The 21,505-nt window shown below is 48.9% G+C and overlaps 2 protein-coding genes across 3 annotated transcripts in view; both read right to left on the bottom strand.

Moving 5' to 3' along the window:
- GRINA (glutamate ionotropic receptor NMDA type subunit associated protein 1) overlaps positions 1–21,505 on the bottom strand; it is an 86,668-nt gene that overhangs the window by 25,647 nt on the left and 39,516 nt on the right. The window lies entirely within an intron of this gene.
- Positions 4,556–21,505, bottom strand: part of LOC107307301 (mitochondrial import receptor subunit TOM40 homolog) — a 51,633-nt gene continuing 34,683 nt past the window's right edge. For both annotated transcript variants that reach the window (XM_085533126.1, XM_085533125.1), the window contains exons 5-10: positions 21,193–21,294; positions 18,500–18,605; positions 17,140–17,262; positions 16,570–16,646; positions 10,243–10,345; positions 4,556–8,121 (exon numbers count right to left, since the gene is read on the bottom strand). In XM_085533126.1, the coding sequence (XP_085389252.1) occupies positions 7,982–8,121; positions 10,243–10,345; positions 16,570–16,646; positions 17,140–17,262; positions 18,500–18,605; positions 21,193–21,294 (651 nt within the window). In that variant the 3' untranslated portion in view covers positions 4,556–7,981. The remainder of the gene's footprint in view (positions 8,122–10,242; positions 10,346–16,569; positions 16,647–17,139; positions 17,263–18,499; positions 18,606–21,192; positions 21,295–21,505) is intronic.

The raw sequence follows: 21,505 nt of genomic DNA, 5'->3' as shown, positions 1-21,505 counted from the left end.
CCCTATTACCCCCATATACCCCCTATTACCCCATATATCCCCCATATCTCTCCTATTACCCCCATTACCCCCATATATCCCTATTACCCCCCATATATCCCCTATTACCCCCCATATATCCCCATATATCCCCTATTACCCCATATATCTTCTATTACCCCCATATATCCCCTATTACCCCCCATATACCCCCATTAACCCCGTATTACCCCCCATATACCCCCATATATCCCCTATTACCCCCCATATACCCCCATAAATCCCCTATTACCCCCATATATCCCCCATATATCCCCTATTACCCCCCATATATCCCCTATTACCCCCATATATCCCCTATTACCCCCCATATACCCCCATTAACCCGTTTTACCCCCCATATACCCCCATATATCCCCTATTACCCCCCATATACCCCATAAATCCCCTATTACCCCCATATATCCCCCATATATCCCCTATTACCCCCATATATCCCCCATATATCCCCTATTACCCCCATATATCCCCCATATATCCCCTATTACCCCCATATACCCCCATATATCCCCTATTACCCCCATATACCCCCATATATCCCTATTACCCCCCATATCCCCCATATATCCCCTATTACCCCCCATATCCCCCATATATCCCCTATTACCCCCATATATCCCCTATTACCCCCCATATATCCCCATATATCCCCTATTACCCCCCATATATCCCCTATTACTCCCCATATACCCCCATATATCCCCTATTACCCCCATATATCCCCCACATATCCCCTATTACCCCCATATATCCCCCACATATCCCCTATTACCCCCCATATACCCCCATATATCCCCTATTACCCCATATATCCCCTATTACCCCCATATATCCCCCATATTTCCCCTATTACCCCCCATTACCCCCCATATCCCCTCACCTCCCTGTGTTCCCTTATGGGGCCGCCGCGCTCCGGCCCTTTAAATCCCCTGTGGGTGGAGGGGGAGGGAGGAGGTTGGGGGGGGAGGAGCCTGGTGGGGTCAAAGGTCAACATTAGGGTATGGGGGGGGGGGGCAATGGGGGTTAATGGGGGTCAATGGGGGGTAATAGGGGATTAATGGGGAATTAATGGGGTTAATGGGGGGTAATAGGGGATAATGGGGGGTAATGGGGGGCAATGGGATGCAATGAGCCATCAGCGCCAGCAGGGGGCAGCACTGAGCTATGGGGGGTAATGGGGGTTAATGGGGGGCAATGGGGGATATATTGGGGGGTAATAGGGGTTAATGGGGTTAATGGGGGGTAATGGGGGCTTAATATGGGGGCTATAGGGGGGTGATAGGGGGTAAGGGAGGGTAATGGGGGGTAATAGGGGATATATGGGGGGCTATAGGGGATATATGGGGGGCTATGGGGGGTCTATGGGGGGTAATGGGGGTAATAGGGGTTAAAAGGGGGGTAATAGGGGATATATGAGGGGCTATGGGGGTAATGGGGGATAATGGGGGGTAATAGGGGGCAATGTGGGGGTAATAGGGGGCTATGGAGGGTAATGGGGGGGTAATGGAGGGTAATGGGGGGCTATGGGGGGTAATAGGGGGTTAATGGGGGGTATAGAGGGCAATGGGGGGTATTGGGGTTAATGGGGGGCAATGGGGGTTAATAGGGGGCAGTGGGTTTAATGGGGTAATGGGGGGCTATAGGGGGGATATGGGGGGCAATGGATGGGAAATGGGGGGTTATAGGGGGCAATGGGGGGTAATGGGGTGGTAATAGGGGGTAATGGGGGGGCAATAGGGTGGTAATAGGGGGCTATAGGGGGGTAATAGGGGGCTATAACGGGGTAATAGGGGGCTATAGGGGGTAATAGGGGGCTATAGGGGGGTAATAAGGGATATATGGGGGGTAATCGGGGGCTATGGGGTGTAATAGGGGATAATGAGGGTAATAGGAGATATAGGGGGGTAATAGTGGATATATGGGGGGTAATAGGGGGCTATAGGGGGGTAATAGGGGATATATGGGGGCAATGTGGTGTTTATTGTGGGGTCAATGGGGGCCAATGGGGTTGTGCCCCTCCCCTGCCCCATAGATTCGTCCTTTGCCCCATAGTGACGTGTTGGGGGGCGGGGGGGGGGGGACAAAGTTCCACTTATGGGGCCAAAGGGCCGGGACAGCGTGGAGGGGGTGGGGAATATGTGGGGCGGGGGATGGGACACACAGCTATGGGGCTGAGAGCCCGAATCTATGGGGCTGAGAGCCAAATCTATGGGGTGTGGGACCCCAAATCTATGGGGCTAAACCCCCACATCTATGGGGTGTGAGACCCAAATCTATGGGGCTGAGCCCCCAAATCTATGGGGCTGAGCCCCCAAATCTATGGGGTTTGAGCCCCCAAATCTATGGGCTCAGAAGCCCGAAATCTATGGGGCTGAACCCCCATACTTATGGGGTCTGAGACCTGAATCTATGGGGTGTGGGACCCCACATCTATGGGGTGGGAGACCCCAAATCTATGGGGTGTGGGACCCCAAATCTATGGGGCTAAACCCCCACATCTATGGGGCTGAGAGCCCAAATCTATGGGGCTGAGCCCCCAAATCTATGGGGTGTGAGACCCAAATCTATGGGGCTGAGCCCCCAAATCTATGGGGCTGAGAGCCCGAATCTATGGGGTGTGAGACCCAAATCTATGGGGTGTGGGACCCCAAATCTATGGGGCTAAACCCCCACATCTATGGGGCTGAGAGCCAAATCTATGGGGTGTGGGACCCTGAATCTATGGGGCTGAGAGCCCGAATCTATGGGGCTGAGAGCCAAATCTATGGGGCTGAGACCCAAATCTATGGGGTGATAGACCTGAATCTATGGGGCTGAGAGCCCGAATCTATGGGGCTGAGACCCCAAATCTATGGGGTGTGGGACCCCGAATCTATGGGGCTGAGAGGCAAATCTATGGAGTTAGACCCAAATCTATGGGGTGTGGGACCCCAAATCTATGGGGCTGAGCCCCCAAATCTATGGGGTGTGAGACCCAAATCTATGGGGCTGAGACCCAAATCTATGGGGTGTGAGACCCCACATCTATGGGGCTGAGCCCCCAAATCTATGGGGTGTGAGACCCAAATCTATGGAGTGTGGGACCCCAAATCTATGGGGCTAAACCCCCAAATCTATGGGGCTGAGAGCCCGAATCTATGGGGTGTGGGACCCCAAATCTATGGGGCTGAGACCCCAAATCTATGGAGTGTGAGACCCGAATCTATGGGGCTGAAAGCCCAAATCTATGGGGTTTGAGCCCCCAAATCTATGGGCTCAGAAGCCCGAAATCTATGGGGCTGAACCCCCATACTTATGGGGTCTGAGACCTGAATCTATGGGGGTGTGGGACGGCAAATCTATGGGGTGTGAGATCCCAAATCTATGGGGTGTTAGACCCAAATCTATGGGGTGTGAGATCCCAAATCTATGGGGTGTGAGATCCCAAATCTATGGGGTGTGAGATCCCAAATCTATGGGGTGGGAGACCCAAATCTATGGGGTGTTAGACCCAAATCTATGGGGTGTGAGATCCCAAATCTATGGGTTGTGAGACCCAAATCTATGGGGTGTTAGACCCAAATCTATGGGGTGGGAGACCCTTGGAGGACCACCCCCCCCATAGGCGATAGTGGACAACGATGCTTCATCTCACAGCGCCCCCCAGTGGCCACAATAGGAATTACACCCCCCCATTGATTACAATGAAGGTATTACACTCCCAATGGCGACAATGGACACAGCGCCCCCCATTGGCCACTATAGGTATTACACTCCCATTGACTACAATGGTGACAGCGCCCCCCAGTGGCCACAATAGGAATTACAGCCCCATTGACTACAATGGTGACAGCGCCCCCAATGGCCACAATAGGAACTACACCACCACCCCCATTGGTTACAATGGACACAGCGCCCCCCAGTGGCCACAATAGGAATTACACCCCCCCATTGGTTACAATGAAGGTATTACACTCCCATTGACAACAATAGTGACAGCGCCCCCAATGGCCACAATAGGAACTACACCACCACCCCATTGAGTACAATGGAAACAGCGCCCCCCAGTGGCCACAATAGGTATTACACCCCCCCATTGGTTACAATGATAGTATTAATTTCCCATTGGCGACAATGGTGACAGCGCCCCCCAGTGGCCACAATAGGAATTACAGCCACATTGACTACAATGGTGACAGCGCCCCCAGTGGCCACAATAGGAATTACACCCCCACCCCCATTAAACACAATGGGGACTAAAACAACCACAGCGCCCCCCAGTGGCCACAATAGGAATTACACCCCCAATGGATACAATGGACACAGCTCCCTCCAGTGGCCACTATAGGTATTACATTCCCATTGGTTACAATGGACACAGCGCCCCATAGTGGCCACAATAGGAATTACACCCCCCCATTGGTTACAATGATGGTATTACACTCCCATTGACTACAATGGACACAGCGCCCCCAACTGGCCACAATAGGAATTACACCACCACCCCATTGACTCCAATGGACACAGCGCCCCCCAGTGGCCACAATAGGAATTACATTCATCCCATTGGTTACAATGAAGGTATTACACTCCCATTGGCGACAATGGACACAGCGCCCCCCAGTGGCCACAATAGGAATTACACCCCCCCATTGGTTACAATGATGGTATTAATTTCCCATTGGTTACAATGGACACAGCGCCCCCCAGTGGCCACAGGAATTACACCCCCCATTGGTTACAATGAAGGTATTACACTCCCATTGACTACAATGGTGACAGCGCCCCCCAGTGGCCACAATGGGAATTACAGCCCCCCATTGGTTACAATGATGGTATTAATCTCCCATTGGCGACAATGGACACAGCGCCCCCCAGTGGCCACAATAGGAATTACACCCCCACCCCCATTAAACACAATGGGGACTAAAACAATAACCACAGCGCCCCCCAGTGGCCATAATAGGAATTACAGCCCCCATTGGTTACAATGAAGGTATTAATCTCCCATTGGTTACAATGGACACAGCGCCCCCAACTGGCCACAATAGGAATTACAATAACAATAACAGCGCCCCATAGTGGCCACAATAGGAATTGCACTCCCATTGACTACAATGGTGACATCGCCCCCCAGTGGCCACAATAGGAATTACACCCCCCCATTGGCTCCAATGGTGACAGCGCCCCCCAGTGTCCACAATTGGTATTACACTCCCATTGACTCCAATGGAGACAGCGCCCCCCAGTGGCCACAATAGGAATTACACCCCCCCATTGGTTACAATGAAGGTATTACACTCCCATTGGTTACAATGGACACAGCGCCCCCCAGTGGCCACAAAAGGAATTACACCCCCATTGGTTACAATGGACACAGCGCCCCATAGTGGCCACAATAGGAATTGAACCGCCCCCCATTGGCCACAATAGGAACTTCAATAACCACAGCGCCCTCCAGTGGCCACAATAGGAATTACACATCAGATGGATACAATGGACACAGCGCCCCCAACTGGCCACAATAGGTATTACACTCCCATTTACTACAATGGTGACAGCGCCCCCCAGTGGCCACAATAGGAATTACACCCCCCCCCCATTGGTTACAATGAAGGTATTACACTCCCATTGACTACAATGGACACAGCGCCCCCCAGTGGCCATAATAGGAATTACAGCCCCCCCCCATTTGTTACAATGATGGTATTAATTTCCCATTGGTTACAATGGTGACAGCGCCCCCAAGTGGCCACAATAGGAATTACACCCCCATTGGTTACAATGGACACAGCGCCCCATAGTGGCCACAATAGGAATTGAACCCCCCCCCCCATTGGCCACAATAGGAACTTCAATAACCACAGCGCCCTCCAGTGGCCACAATAGGAATTACACATCAGATGGATACAATGGACACAGCGCCCCCAACTGGCCACAATAGGTATTACACTCCCATTTACTACAATGGTGACAGCGCCCCCCAGTGGCCACAATAGGAATTACACCCACCCCCCATTGGTTACAATGAAGGTATTTATCTCCCATTGACTCCAATGGAGACAGCGCCCTCCAGTGGCCACAATAGGAATTACACCCCCCCCATTGGTTACAATGAAGGTATTACACTCCAATTGACTCCAATGGAGACAGCGCCCCCCAGTGGCCACAATGGGAATTACACCCCCCCCATTGGTTACAATGAAGGTATTACACTCCCATTGACTACAATGGAGACAGCGCCCCCCAGTGGCCACAATGGGAATTACACCCCCGCCCCCATTAAACACAATGGGGACTAAAACAACCACAGCGCCCCCCAGTGGCCACAATAGGAACTAAACCCCCCCCCCATTGGTTACAATGAAGGTATTAATCTCCCATTGGTTACAATGGACACAGCGCCCCCCAGTGGCCACAATAGGAATTACAATAACGATAACAGCGCCAAATAGTGGCCACAATAGGAATTACATTCATCCCATTGGTTACAATGAAGGTATTACACTCCCATTGACTCCAATGGTGACAGTGCCCCCCAGTGGCCACAATAGGAATTACACCCCCCCATTGGTTACAATGACGGTATTAATCTCCCATTGACTACAATGGTGACAGCTCCCCCCAGTGGCCACAATGGGAATTACACCCACCCATTGGTTACAATGATGGTATTAATCTCCCATTGGCGACAATGGTGACAGCGCCCCCCATTGGCCACTATAGGTATTACACCCCCATTGACTACAATGGTGACAGTGCCCCCCAGTGGCCACAATAGGAATTACACCCCCACCCATTGGTTACAATGACAGTATTAATCTCCCATTGACTACAATGGTGACAGCGCCCCCCAGTGGCCACAATAGGAATTACACCCCACCCCCATTAGTTACAATGAAGGTATTACACTCCCATTGACTACAATGGACACAGCGCCCCCCAGTGGCCACAATAGGAATTACACCCCCAATGGATACAATGGACACAGCGCCCCATAGTGGCCACAATAGGAATTACACCCCCCCATTAGTTACAATGAAGGTATTACACTCCCATTGACTCCAATGGTGACAGCGCCCCCCAGTGGCCACAATGGGAATTACACCCGCCCCCATTGACTAAAATGGACAAAGCGCCCCCCAGTGGCCATAATAGAAATTACACCCCCCCATTGGTTACAATGATGGTATTAATTTCCCATTGGTGACAATGGACACAGCGCCCCCCAGTGGCCACAATAGGAATTACACCCCATTCCCATTGGTTACAATGGACACAGCGCCCCATAGTGGCCAGAATAGGAATTACACCCACCCCCCATTGGTTACAATGAAGGTATTTATCTCCCATTGGTTACAATGGAGACAGCGCCCACCAGTGGCCACAATAGGAATTACACCCCCCCATTGGTTACAATGAAGGTTATCACACTCCCATTGACTACAATGGTGACAGCGCCCCCCAGTGGCCACAATAGGAATTACACCCCCACCCCCATTAAACACAATGGGGACTAAAACAACCACAGCGCCCCCCAGTGGCCACAATAGGAATTACACCCCCATTGACTACAATGGTGACAGCGCCCCCCAGTGGCCACTATAGGAATTACAATCCCATTGACTCCAATGGAGACAGCGCCCCCCAGTGGCCACAATAGGAATTACACCCCCATTGGTTACAATGGACACAGCGCCCCATAGTGGCCACAATAGGTATCACACTCCCATTGACTGCAATGGACACAGCGCCCCCCAGTGGCCACAATAGGAATTACACCCCCCCCCCATTGACTCCAATGGTGACAGTGCCCCCCAGTGGCCACAATTGGTATTACACTCCCATTGACTCCAATGGTGACAGCGCCCCCCAGTGGCCACAATAGGAATTACACCCCCTTCCCCATTATCCCACCCCCCATTAATGACGATGACGATGACGATGATGATGATGATGAAGGTCACCCGATGGTGAGGCCGAAGCCGCAGAGGAATTTGTCCTTGCGGTGGTTGATAAAAGCCCCCAGAGCCAAAGTCAGGGGGAGGGGGGGCAGCTTCTTCTCCAGCACAGCCCCAACCTGCCAGCTGCTGTCCACTGAGCCTATGGGGGGATAATAGGGTTATATGGGGGGTAATGGGGTGATAATAGGGGTTAATGGGGTGATAGGGGGGGAATATGGGGGTTAATGGGGTGATAGGGGGGGAATATGGGGGGTAACAGAGTGATAGGGGAAGAATATGGGGTGATAGGGGGGGAATATGGGGGGTAATGGGGTGATAGGGGGGGAATATGAGGTGATAGGGGGTTAATAAGGGGGTTAATGGGGTGATAGGGGGGTTAATGGGGTGATAGGGGGGGAATATGGGGTGATAGGGAAGGAATATGGGGTGATAGGGGGGTTATATGGGGGGTAATGGGGTGATAGGGGGGTTAATGGGGTGATAGGGGGGTTATATGGGGGGTAATGGGGTGATATGGGGGTTAATGGGGTAATAGGGGGGTAATAAGGGGGCTAATGGGGTGATAGGGTGGGTTAATGGGGTGATATGGGGGTAATATGGGGGTTAATGGGATGATATGGAGGTTAATGGGGTGATATGGGGGTAATATGGGGGTTAATGGGGTGATAGGGGGGGAATATGGGGTGATAGGGGGGTAATAGGGGGGTTAATGGGGTGATAGGGGGGTAATATGGGGGTTAATGGGGTGATAGCGGGGTTATATGGGGGGTAATGGGGTGATAGGTGGGTAATAGGGGGGTTAATGGGGTGATAGGGGGGTGATAGGGGGGTAATATGGATCTATGGGTCAGGCTGGCTCTATGGGGCAAGGAGGATCTATGGGGCAAGTTGGATCTATGGGTCAGGCTGGCTTTATGGGGCAAGGAGGATCTATGGGGCAGGTTGGACCTATGGGGTGGATCTATGGGGCAGGAAGGATCTATGGGGCGGATCTATGGGGCAGGTTGTATCTATGGGGTGGATCTATGGGTCAGGTTGGATCTATGGGGCAGGTTGTATCTATGGGGCGGATCTATGGGTCAGGGTGTATCTATGGGTCAGGTTGTATCTATGGGGCAGATCTATGGGTCAGGGTGTATCTATGGGTCAGCAGATACCCTTGAAGAGCAGGTTGTATCTATGGGGCGGATCTATGGGTCAGGTTGTATCTATGGGGCGGATCTATGGGTCAGGTTGTATCTATGGGGCAGGGTCGATCTATGGGGCGGATCTATGGGTCAGGGTGTATCTATGGGGCAGCAGATACCCCTGAAGAGCAGGTTGGATCTATGGGGTGGATCTATGGGTCAGGTTGTATCTATGGGTCAGGTTGTATCTATGGGGCGGATCTATGGGGCGGATCTATGGGGCAGGGTGTATCTATGGGGCAGCAGATACCCCTGAAGAGCAGGTTGGATCTATGGGGAGGACCTATGGGGCAGATCTATGGGTCAGGATCGATCTATGGGTCAGATCTATGGGTCAGGATTGATCTATGGGTCAGATCTATGGGTCAGGGTGTATCTATGGGTCAGCAGATACCCTTGAAGAGCAGGTTGTATCTATGGGGCGGATCTATGGGTCAGGTTGTATCTATGGGGCGGATCTATGGGTCAGGTTGTATCTATGGGGCAGGGTCGATCTATGGGGCGGATCTATGGGTCAGGGTGTATCTATGGGGCAGCAGATACCCCTGAAGAGCAGGTTGGATCTATGGGGTGGATCTATGGGTCAGGTTGTATCTATGGGTCAGGTTGTATCTATGGGGCGGATCTATGGGGCGGATCTATGGGGCAGGGTGTATCTATGGGGCAGCAGATACCCCTGAAGAGCAGGTTGGATCTATGGGGAGGACCTATGGGGCAGATCTATGGGTCAGGATCGATCTATGGGTCAGATCTATGGGTCAGGATTGATCTATGGGTCAGATCTATGGGTCAGGGTGTATCTATGGGGCAGCAGATACCCTTGAAGAGCAGGTTATATCTATGGGGCAGATCTATGGGTCAGGTTGTATCTATGGGGCGGATCTATGGGTCAGGTTGTATCTATGGGTCAGGGTCGATCTATGGGGCAGGTTGTATCTATGGGGTGGATCTATGGGTCAGGTTGTATCTATGGGGCAGATCTATGGGTCAGGTTGTATCTATGGGGCGGATCTATGGGGCAGGGTTGATCTATGGGTCAGATCTATAGGGCGGATCTATGGGGCAGCAGATACCCTTGAAGAGCAGGTTGGCCCTGGGCAGTTCCAGCTGATACCCCAGAGCCACCGTGGAGTCGCGCAGCCGCGAGCTGACCTCCAGCTCCACCCCGACCTGCAGCTGGGACCCAAAAAACACAGATTTTGACCCAAAATCACCACTTTTCACACCAAAAAAGCCCCAAAATCCCCCCTTTTCACCCCAAAAAGCCCCAAAATTGCCATTTTCCACCCCAAAATGCCCCAAAATCCCTCCTTTTCACCCCAAAATCACCTCCAGCTCCACCCCGACCTGCAGCTGGACACCCAAAATACACGGTTTTTAACCCAAAATCATCCCATTTTCACCCCAAAAGGCCCCAAAATTGCCATTTTCCACCCCAAAATGACCCCAAATCCCCCCTTTTCACCCCAAAATGACCCCAAATCCCCCCTTTTCACCCCAAAATCCCCCTTTTTCACCCCAAAAAGCCCCAAAATTGCCATTTTTCGCCCCAAAATGCCCCCAAATCTCCCTTTTTCACCCCAAAAAACCCCAAAACCACCCCTTTTCACCCCAAAATCCCCTTTTTTCACCCCAAAATTGCCATTTATCGCCCCAAAATGCCCCAAAATCACCCTTTTTCACCCCCAAATTCAATCCTATTCACACCTAAAAGCCCCAAAATCCCCCTTTTTCACCCCAAAATCCCCCTTTTTCACCCCAAAAAAGCCCCAAAATTGTCATTTTCCACCCTAAAATGACCCAAAATCCCCCTTTTTCACCCCACAATCACCTCCAGCTCCACCCCGACCTGCAGCTGGGCACCCAAAATACATGGATTTTAACCCAAAATCATCCATTTTCACCCCAAAAAGCCCCAAAATTGCCATTTTTCGCCCCAAAATGACCCAAAATCACCCTTTTTCACCCCCAAATTCAACCCTATTCACACCTAAAAGCCCCCAAATTGCCATTTTTCACCCCAAAATGCCCCCAAATCCCCCTTTTTCACCCCAAAAAGCCCCAAAATTGCCATTTTCCACCCCAAAATCCCCCTTTTTCACCCCAAAATGCCCCAAAATCACCCTTTTTCACCCCCAAATTCAACCCTTTTCACACCTAAAAGCCCCAAAATCCCCCTTTTTCACCGCAAAAAAGCCCCAAAATTGCCATTTTTCACCCCAAAATGACCCCAAATCCCCCTTTTTCACCCCAAAATCACCTCCAGCTCCACCCCGACCTGCAGCTGGAAACCCAAAATACACCGATTTTAACCCAAAAAGTCCCAAAATTGCCATTTTTCACCCCAAAATCCCCCCTTTTCACCCCAAAAAAGCCCCAAAATTGCCAGTTTTCACCCCAAAATGCCCCAAAATCGCCATTTTTCACCCCAAAATCACCTCCAGCTCCACCCCGACCTGCAGCTGGAAACCCAAAATACACCGATTTTAACCCAAAATCCCCCTTTTTCACCCCAAAAAGCCCCAAAATTGCCATTTATCACCCCAAAATGACCCAAAATCCCCCTTTTTCACCCCAAAAAAGCCCCAAAATCCCCCCTTTTCACCCCAAAATCCCCTTTTTTCACCCCAAAAAGCCCCAAAATTGCCATTTATCACCCCAAAATGACCCAAAATCCCCCTTTATCACCCTAAAAAGCCCCAAAATCACCCTTTTTCACCCCCAAATTCAACCCTTTTCACACCTAAAAGCCCCAGAATTGCCATTTTTCACCACAAAATGACAAAAAATCACCCTTTTTCACCTCAAAATCCCCCTTTTTCACCCCAAAAAGCCCCAAAACAGCCATTTTTCACCTCAAAAAGCCCCCAAATCCCCCTTTTTCACCCCAAAAAGCCCCAAAATAGCCATTTTCCACCCCAAAATGCCCCAAAATCCCCCTTTTTCACCCCAAAAAGCTTCAAAATAGCCATTTTTCACCCCAAAATGACCCAAAATCCCCCTTTTTCACCCTAAAAAGCCCCAAAATCACCCCTTTTCACCCTAAAATCCCCTTTTTTCACCCCAAAAAGCCCCAAAATCGCCATTTTTCACCCCAAAATGAGCCTAAATCCCCCTTTTTCACCCCAAAATCACCTCCAGCTCCACCCCGACCTGCAGCTGGGCACCCAAAATACACGGATTGAGACCCAAAATCATCCCTTTTCACCCCAAAATCCCCCTTTTTCACCCCAAAAAGCCCAAAAATTGCCATTTTTCACCCCAAAATGCCCCCAAATCCCCCTTTTTCACCCCAAAAAGCTCCAAAATAGCCATTTTTCACCCCAAAAAGCCCCAAAATCCCCCTTTTTCACCCCAAAAAGCCCCAAAATTGCCATTTATCGCCCCAAAATGCCCCAAAATCACCCTTTTTCACCCCCAAATTCAACCCTATTCACATCTAAAAGCCCCAAAATCCCCCTTTTTCACACCAAAAAAGCCCCAAAATTGCCATTTATCACCCCAAAATGCCCCAAAATTGCCATTTTTCACCCCAAAATCCCCCTTTTTCACCCCTAAAAGCCCCAAAATTGCCATTTTTCACCCCAAAATCCCCCTTTTTGACCCCACAATCACCTCCAGCTCCACCCCGACCTGCAGCTGGGCACCCAAAAAACACAGATTTTAACCCAAAATTTTAACCCAAAATCATCCCTTTTCACCCCAAAAAGCCCCAAAATCGCCATTTTCCACCCCAAAATGACCCAAAATCCCCCCTTTTCACCCCAAAATCACCACCAGCTCCATCCCGACCTGCAGCTGGACACCCAAAATACACGGATTTTAACCCAAAATCATCCCTTTTCACCCCAAAATGACCCTTTTTCACCCCCAAAAAGCCCCAAAATTGCCATTTATCACCCGAAAATGCCCCAAAATCCCCCTTTTTCACCCCAAAAAGGCCCAAAATGGCCATTTTTCACCCCAAAATGACCCCAAATCCCCCTTTTTCACCCTAAAAAGCCCCAAAATCACCCCTTTTCACCCCAAAATCCCCTTTTTTCACCCCAAAAAGCCCCAAAATTGCCATTTATCACCCCAAAATGACCCAAAATCACCCTTTTTTACCCCCAAATCCCCCTTTTTCACCCCAAAAAGCCCCAAAATGGCCATTTTCCACCCCAAAATGCCCCAAAATCCCCCTTTTTCACCCCAAAAAGCCCCAAAATTGCCATTTTTCACCCCAAAATGACCCAAAATCCCCTTTTCACTCCTAAAAGACCCAAAATCCCCCCTTTTCACCCCAAAATCCCCCTTTTTCACCCCTAAAAGCCCCAAAATTGCCATTTATCACCCCAAAATGCCCCAAAATCCCCCTTTTTCACCCCCAAATTCAACCCTATTCACACCTAAAAGCCCCCAAATCCCCCTTTTTCACCCCAAAATCCCCCCTTTTCACCCCAAAAAAGCCCCAAAATTGCCATTTTTCACCCCAAAAAGCCCCAAAATTGCCATTTTTCACCCCAAAATCCCCCTTTTTCACCCCACAATCACCTCCAGCTCCACCCCGACCTGCAGCTGGACACACAAAATACACGGATTTCAACCCAAAATCCCCCTTTTTCACCCCAAAAAAGCCCCAAAATTGCCATTTATCACCCCAAAATGCCCCAAAATCCCCCTTTTTCACCCCCAAATTCAACCCTATTCACACCTAAAAGCCCCAAAATTGCCATTTTCACCCCAAAATGCCCCCAAATCCCCCTTTTTCACCCCAAAAAGCCCCAAAGTTGCCATTTTCCACCCCAAAATCCCCCTTTTTCACCCCAAAATGCTCCCAAATCCCCCTTTTTCACCCCTAAAAGCACCAAAATAGCCATTTTTCACCCCAAAATGACCCAAAATCCCCCTTTTTCACCCTAAAAAGCCCCAAAATCCCCCCTTTTCACCCCAAAATCCCCTTTTTTCACCCCAAAAAGCCCCAAAATTGCCATTTATCACCCCAAAATGACCCAAAATCACCCTTTTTCACCCCCAAATTCAACCCTTTTCACCCCTAAAAGCCCCAAAATCCCCCTTTTTCACCCCAAAATTGCCATTTTTCACCCCAAAATGCCCCAAAATTGCCATTTTTCACCCCAAAATCCCCCTTTTTCACCCCACAATCACCTCCAGCTCCACCCCGACCTGCAGCTGGACACCCAAAAAACACACATTGAGACCCAAAATCACCCTTTTTCACCCCAAAATCACTCCTTTTCACCCCAAAATAAACCCTTTTCACTCCAAAAAGCCCCCAAATTGCCATTTTTCGCCCCCAAATGCCCCCAAATCCCCCTTTTTCACCCCAAAAAGCTCCAAAATTGCCATTTTTAACCCCAAAAAACCCCAAATTCCCATTTTTCACCCCCAAATCCCCATTTTCACTCCCCAAAATTGCCATTTTTCACCCCAAAATCCCATTATTTCCCACCCAAAGACCCCAAAATCTCATTAATTCACCCCAAAATCCCATTTTTCACCCCTCAAATCCCCCTTTTTCACTCCAAAAAGCCCCAAAATCCCCATTTTTCACCCCATAAAGCCCTAAATTCCCATTTTTTCACCCAAAAAATGACCCAAAATCCCCATTTTTCACCCCAAAAATCCCCATTTTTACCCCAAAATCCCCATTTTTCAACCCAAAATCCCCTTTTCACTCCAAAAATCCCCATTTTCCCCCCAAATTTGCCCAAAATCGTCATTTTTCACCCCCAAATGCCCCAAAATCGTCATTTTTCACCCCCAAATGCCCCCAAAATCCCAATTTTTCACCAATTTCCCTTTTTCCACCCAAAAAGCCCCAAAATCCCCGTTTTTCACCCCAAAATCCCCTTTTCACTCCAAAAATCCCCATTTTCCCCCAAATTTGCCCAAAATCGTCATTTTTCACCCCAAAAAGCCCCGAAATCCCCATTTTTCACCAATTTCCCTTTTTCCACCCAAAAAGCCCCAAAATCCCCATTTTTCACCCCAAAATCCCCCTTTTCGCTCCAAAAATCACCATTTTCCCCCCAATTTGCCCAAAATCGTCATTTTTCACCCCAAAAAGCCCCCAAATCCCAATTTTTTACCTCAAAAAGCCCCAAAATCGTCATTTTTCACCCCAAAATGCCCCAAAATCCCCATTTTTCACCCCAAAAATCCCCATTTTTCACCCCCAGTTTCCCTTTTGCCACCTAAAAAGCCCCAAAATCCTCATTTTTCACCCCAAAATCCCCTTTTCACTCCAAAAATCCCCATTTTCCCCCAAATTTGCCCAAAATCGTCATTTTTCACCCCAAAAAGCATCGAAATCCCAATTTTTTACTTCAAAAAGCCCCAAAATCGTCATTTTCACCCCAAAAAGCCCCCAAAATCACCATTTTTCACCCCAAAATTCCATTTTTTACCCCAAAATGCCCCAAAATTCCCATTTTTCACCCCAAAATCCCCTTTTCGCTCCAAAAATCACCATTTCCCCCCCAATTTGCCCAAAATAGTCATTTTTCACCCCAAAAAGCCCCAAAATCCCATTTTTTTTACCTAAAAAAGCCCCAAAATCGTCATTTTTCACCCCAAAAAACCCGAAATCCCCGTTTTTCACCCCAAAATCCCCTTTTCACTCCAAAAATCACCATTTTCCCCCAAAATGCCCCAAAATCCCCATTTTTCACCCCAAAAAGCCCCAAAATCCCCGTTTTTCACCCCAAAATCCCCTTTTCACTCCAAAAATCACCATTTTCCCCCAAATTTGCCCAAAATCGTCATTTTTCACCCCAAAATGCCCCAAAATCCCCATTTTTCACCCCAAAAATCCCAATTTTTCATCCCCAATTTCCCTTTTTCCACCCAAAAACCCCCAAAATCCCCATTTTTCACCCCAAAAACCCCCATTTCCCCCAAAAAATCCCCATTTTTACCCCAAAAATCCCCATTTTTCCCCAAATTTGCCCAAAATCGTCATTTTTCACCCCAAAATGCCCCAAATTCCCAATTTTTCACCAATTTCCCTTTTTCCACCCAAAAAGCCCCAAAATCCCCATTTTTCAACCCAAAATCCCCTTTTCACTCCAAAAATCCCCATTTTCCCCCCAAATTTGCCCAAAATCGTCATTTTTCACCCCAAAAAACCCCAAATCCCCGTTTTTCAACCCAAAATCCCCTTTTCGCTCCAAAAATCACCATTTTCCCCCCAATTTGCCCAAAATCGTCATTTTTCACCCCAAAAATCCCCATTTTTCACCCCCAATTTCCCTTTTTCCACCCAAAAAGCCCCAAAATCCCCATTTTTCACCCCAAAAACCCCCATTTCCCCCCAAAAATCCCCATTTTTACCCCAAAATCTCCATTTTTCCCCCCCAATTTGCCCAAAATCGTCATTTTTCACCCCAAAATGGCACCTGCTCATTGGCCCGGTGATAATAAGTGGCGTGAGCTCCCGCTTGGCCGACTGTCACCGTCCCGATCCAATCAGGAGCTGAGGAAAAGACCAATCGACCAATCAGAGCTCGGCTTTTACCCTTAGTCCCGCCCAGGGGCGGAGCCTAAAGAGATCTCAACCAATGAGCTCTCTTGCCTTTAACCCCATTGATGGGCGGGGCCTATGGAGCTCCCAGCCAATGGGATCTCAGCTCTTTCCCTTAGCCCCGCCCAGGGGTGGAGCCTAAAGAGATCTCAACCAATCAGCTGCTAGCCAGTTAGATCTCACTGTTTCCCTTAGTCCCGCCCAGGGGCGGAGCCTACAGAGCTCCCAACCAATAGGATTGCGTCTCTTTTCCTATAGCCCCGCCCACAGAATGGCTCAATGACAGGGCTTTCAACCAATCAGATCTCAGCTCTTTCCCTTAGCCCCACCCAGGGGCGGATCCTACTGAGCTCCCAGCCAATGAGATTCCGTCTCTCTCTTAGCCCAAACCTCCCAGCCAATGAGATTCTGGCTTTGTCCTTTAGCCCCTCTCATTGGGTGTTACCTGTATATCGTCCAGCCAATGAGAGCACAGCTCCCTCCTCCCCAGGCCGACGATGATAAACCAGCTCCCCACCGAGAGCCAATGCCGTGGTGATGCTCTGCAGGTAATGAGCAACGACGATTCCTATTGGACGGAAAGGAGAGGAAAAGACTCACGTGATTGGGGGAAAAGGAAATGAAGGGGATGAGCTCAAATTTGGGGTAAAAGAAGCAAACTTGGGCGAGAGAAAAATCATAAATGGGAGAAAATTGAAGGGGAATAGGATCAATGGGGAATGGGAGGAAAAAGGAGGAAGGAACAGGAAATAAAGGGGAAAAAGGGGGGAAAATGGGGGAAATGGAGAGGAAAAGACCCACACGAGTGGGGGAAGAGGAAATGAAGGAGAAGAGCTCAAATTTGGGGTAAAAGAAGCGAATTTGGGCGAGAGAAAGATCGTAAGTGGGAAAAAAAAGAAGGGGAATAGGATCAATGGGGGATGGGAGGAAAAAGAAAGTGGAACAGGAAATAATGGGGAAAAATGGGGGAAAAATGGGGGAAATGGAGAGGAAAAGACCCACAAGAGTGGGGGAAGAGGAAATGAAGGAGAAGAGCTTAAATTTGGGTTAAAAGAAGTGAATTTGGGCGAGAGAAAAATCGTAAGTGGGAAAAAAATGAAGGGGAATAGGAGCAATGGGGAATGGGAGGAAAAAGGAGGGATAAAGCGGAAATAAAGGGGAAAAAAGGGGAAAAATGGGGGAAATAGGGGAAAATGGAGAGGAAAAGACCCACATGAGTGGGGGAAGAGGAAATGAAGGAGAAGAGCTCGAATTTGGGTTAAAAGAAGCGAATTTGGGTGAGAGAAAAATCGTAAGTGGGAAAAAATGAAGGGGAGGAAAAAGCCAGTGGGGAATGGGAGGAAATCACTTTCTCTTTAGCCCCGCCCACAGGCAGCTTATTAACCAATCAGATCCCACCATAGCCCCTAAGCCCCGCCCACAGACAATACCCATTTGCTTATTAACCAATCAGATTCCTGCCCAACCCCTAAGCCCCGCCCACTGCTGAAGCCCCGCCCACTGACTATACTGGCGTGCCTCCCAACCAATCAGATCCCACTACAGCCCCTAAGCCCCGCCCATTGCTGAAGCCCCGCCCACTGGCAGCACCCATGTGCCTCCCAACCAATCAGATCCCACTACAACCCACTAGTCCCTCCCAAGGGCGGGACCACGGTGCCTCCCAACCAATGAGATCCCACCGCCTCCCCAAAGCCCCGCCCATGGGCGGAACTGACATCCCTCGCAGCCAATCAGATCCTAGCACCAACCATAGCCCCGCCCACGGGCAGAACTGACATCCCTCTCAGCCAATCAGAACTCACCGGAGCCCATAATGACATCTGGATTACCCAATGTGAGAGCAGCTGTATAATCAGCCCCCCGGAACTCGGCGTCCAGCTGCCAATTGATGAACTTGGATTGTTGGGTCTGGAATCATCAAAAAGGCCCAAAATGACCCAAAATGAACCAAATTTGGGCGATTTTGGGCAAAAACGTGAATTTTTGGGGAAATGGGGCCAAATAGACCCAAAATGAGCTTCAAAATGAGCCAAAAGTTACCAAAATAGCCCCAAAATGACCCAAAAAAGGTCAAATTTGATGAAAATGGCCCAAAATGACCCAAAATGACCCAAATTTGGGCGATTTTGGGCAAAAATATTAGTTTCATCAAATGGACCCAAATAGACCCAAAATGAGCCTAAAATACCCCAAAATGACCCCGAAAACATCAACTTTGGGGTCCCATCATTGATCAGAATGACTCAAATTGACCCAAAATGACCCAAATTTGGGCGATTTTGGGCAAAAACATTACTTTCCCCAAATGACCTGAAATAGACCCAAAATGAGTCTCAAAATGAGCCCAAAATACCCCAAAAATGACCCTGAAAACATCAACTTTGGGGTCCCATCATCGATCAAAACAGCCTAAATTGACCCAAAATGACCCAAATTTGGGCGATTTTGGGCAAAAACATTACTTTCCCCAAATGATCCCAACCCAAAACCTCCCTTAAAAACCCCATTTCCATCCATTTTAACCCCCATCAAAGGACCCAAAACAGGCAGAATTGACCCCAAAACATCCCTCCCCCCCCACCCAAGGCCCCATTTTGGGGTAAAAAAAGGCGATTTTGGGACCTGACAGGCCAGAATAGGGAGCACAGAAAGGACCCAAAGGGCCCCAAAATGAGCCCAAAAGAGCCCAAAATACCCCAAAATGAGCCCAAAAACATCAAGTTTGGGGTCCCAAGAGTGATTAAAATGGCTCAAAGTGACCCAAAATGACCCAAATTTGGGCGATTTTGGGCAAAAACATTACTTTCCCCAAATGACCCCAAATGGACCCAAAATGAGCCTAAATGACCCTAAAATATCCTAAATGACCACAAAATGACCCCAAAACATCAACTTTGGGGTCCCAAGAGTGATTAAAATGGCTTAAAGTGACCCAAAATGACCCAAATTTGGGCGATTTTGGGCAAAAACATTACTTTCCCCAAATGACCCCAAATGGACCCAAAATGAGCCTAAATGAGCCTAAAATGGCCCAAAATGACCCCAAAATGACCCCAAAAACATCAACTTTGGGGTCCCATCGTTGATCAAAACAGCCTAAATTGACCCAAATTTGGGCGATTTTGGGCAAAAACATTACTTTCCCCAAATGACCCCAACCCAAAAAACCCCCTTAAAAACCCCCATTTCCATCCATTTTAACCCCCCTCAACCCCCATAAAAGGACCCAAAACAGGCAGAATTGACCCCAAAACATCCCCCCCCCCCCCCCCCCAAGGCCCCATTTTGGGGTAAAAAAAGGCGATTTTGGGACCTGACAGGCCAGAATAGGGAGCACAGAAAGGACCCAAAGGGCCCCAAAATGAGCCCAAATGAGCCCAAAATACCCCAAAATGACCCCAAAAACATTAACCTTGGGGTCCCATCATTGATCAAAACAGCCGAAATTGACCCAAAATGACCCAAATTTGGGCGATTTTGGTCAAAAACATTATTTTCCCCAAATGACCCCAAACGGACCCCAAATGACCCTAAAATATCCTAAAAGACCACAAAATGACCCCAAAATCATCAACTTTGGGGTCCCAAGAGTGATTAAAATGGCTTAAAGTGACCCAAAATGACCCAAATTTGAGCAATTTTGGGCAAAAACATTACTTTCCCCAAATGGACCTAAACGGACCCAAAATGAGCCTAAAATGCCCCTAAAACCCATTTTAACCCCCCCAACCCCCATCAAAGGACCCAAAAGAGGCAGAACTGACCCCAAAACACCCTCCCCCCCCCCTCACAGGCCCCATTTTGGGGTAAAAAAAGGCGATTTTGGGACCTGACAGGCCAGAATATGGAAGACAGAAAGGACCCAAAAGGACCTAAAATGAGCCCAAATGAGCCCAAAATACCCCAAAATGAGCCCAAAAACATCAAATCTGGGGTCCTGTCATTGATCAAAATGACTCAAATTGACCCAAAATGACCCAAATTTGGGCGATTTTGGGCAAAAACATTACTTTCCCCAAATGACCCCAAATGGACCCAAAATGAGCCTAAATGACCCTGAAATATCCTAAAAGACCCCAAAACCATCAACTTTGGGGTCCCATCATTGATCAGAATGACTCAAATTGACCCAAAATGACCCAAATTTGGGCGATTTTGGGCAAAAACATTACTTTCCCCAAATGGACCCAGAATGAGCCTAAAATGCCCCGTATGAGCCCAAAATACCCCAAAATGACCCCAAAAACATTAACCTTGGGGTCCCATCATTGATCAGAATGACTCAAATTGACCCAAAATGACCCAAATTTGGGCAGATTTGGGCAAAAACATTACTTTCCCCAAATGATCCCAGCCCAAAAAACCCCCTTAAAAACCCCCATTTCCATCCATTTTAACCCCCATAAAAGGACCCAAAAGAGGCAGAATTCACCCCAAAACATTCCCCCCCCAACCCAAGGCCCCATTTTGGGGTAAAAAAAGGCGATTTTGGGACCTGACATGCCAGCTTTGCCCTGATGTTGGGGGTCAGCAGATGGAGCAGTTGGGCGCTGAGGCTGCCGCTGCCGTCCATAGAACCAACCAGCACCGGAAACGCCTGAATTTTTGGGGCAAAAAAAGGCGATTTTGGGGTTTTTTTTGGGGGAAAAAGGGCAATTTTGGGGCTTTTTGAGGGAAAAAAACCACTTTTTCAGCCCAAATAACCCCCAAAACACCCATTTTGACCCCAAATCCACCATATTCCACCCTAATTTCCCCTCCATCCCCCCAACCCAATTTACCCAAATTCTCCCTTTTTCACCCCAAAA

The sequence above is a fragment of the Coturnix japonica genome, unplaced genomic scaffold, assembly GCF_054131305.1.
Source record: "Coturnix japonica strain WE unplaced genomic scaffold, WE-NBRP24 Scf054, whole genome shotgun sequence".
Taxonomy (NCBI): domain Eukaryota; kingdom Metazoa; phylum Chordata; class Aves; order Galliformes; family Phasianidae; genus Coturnix; species Coturnix japonica.
Note: the sequence above shows the minus strand (reverse complement) of the source record. Positions and strands in the feature narration are given on the sequence as shown.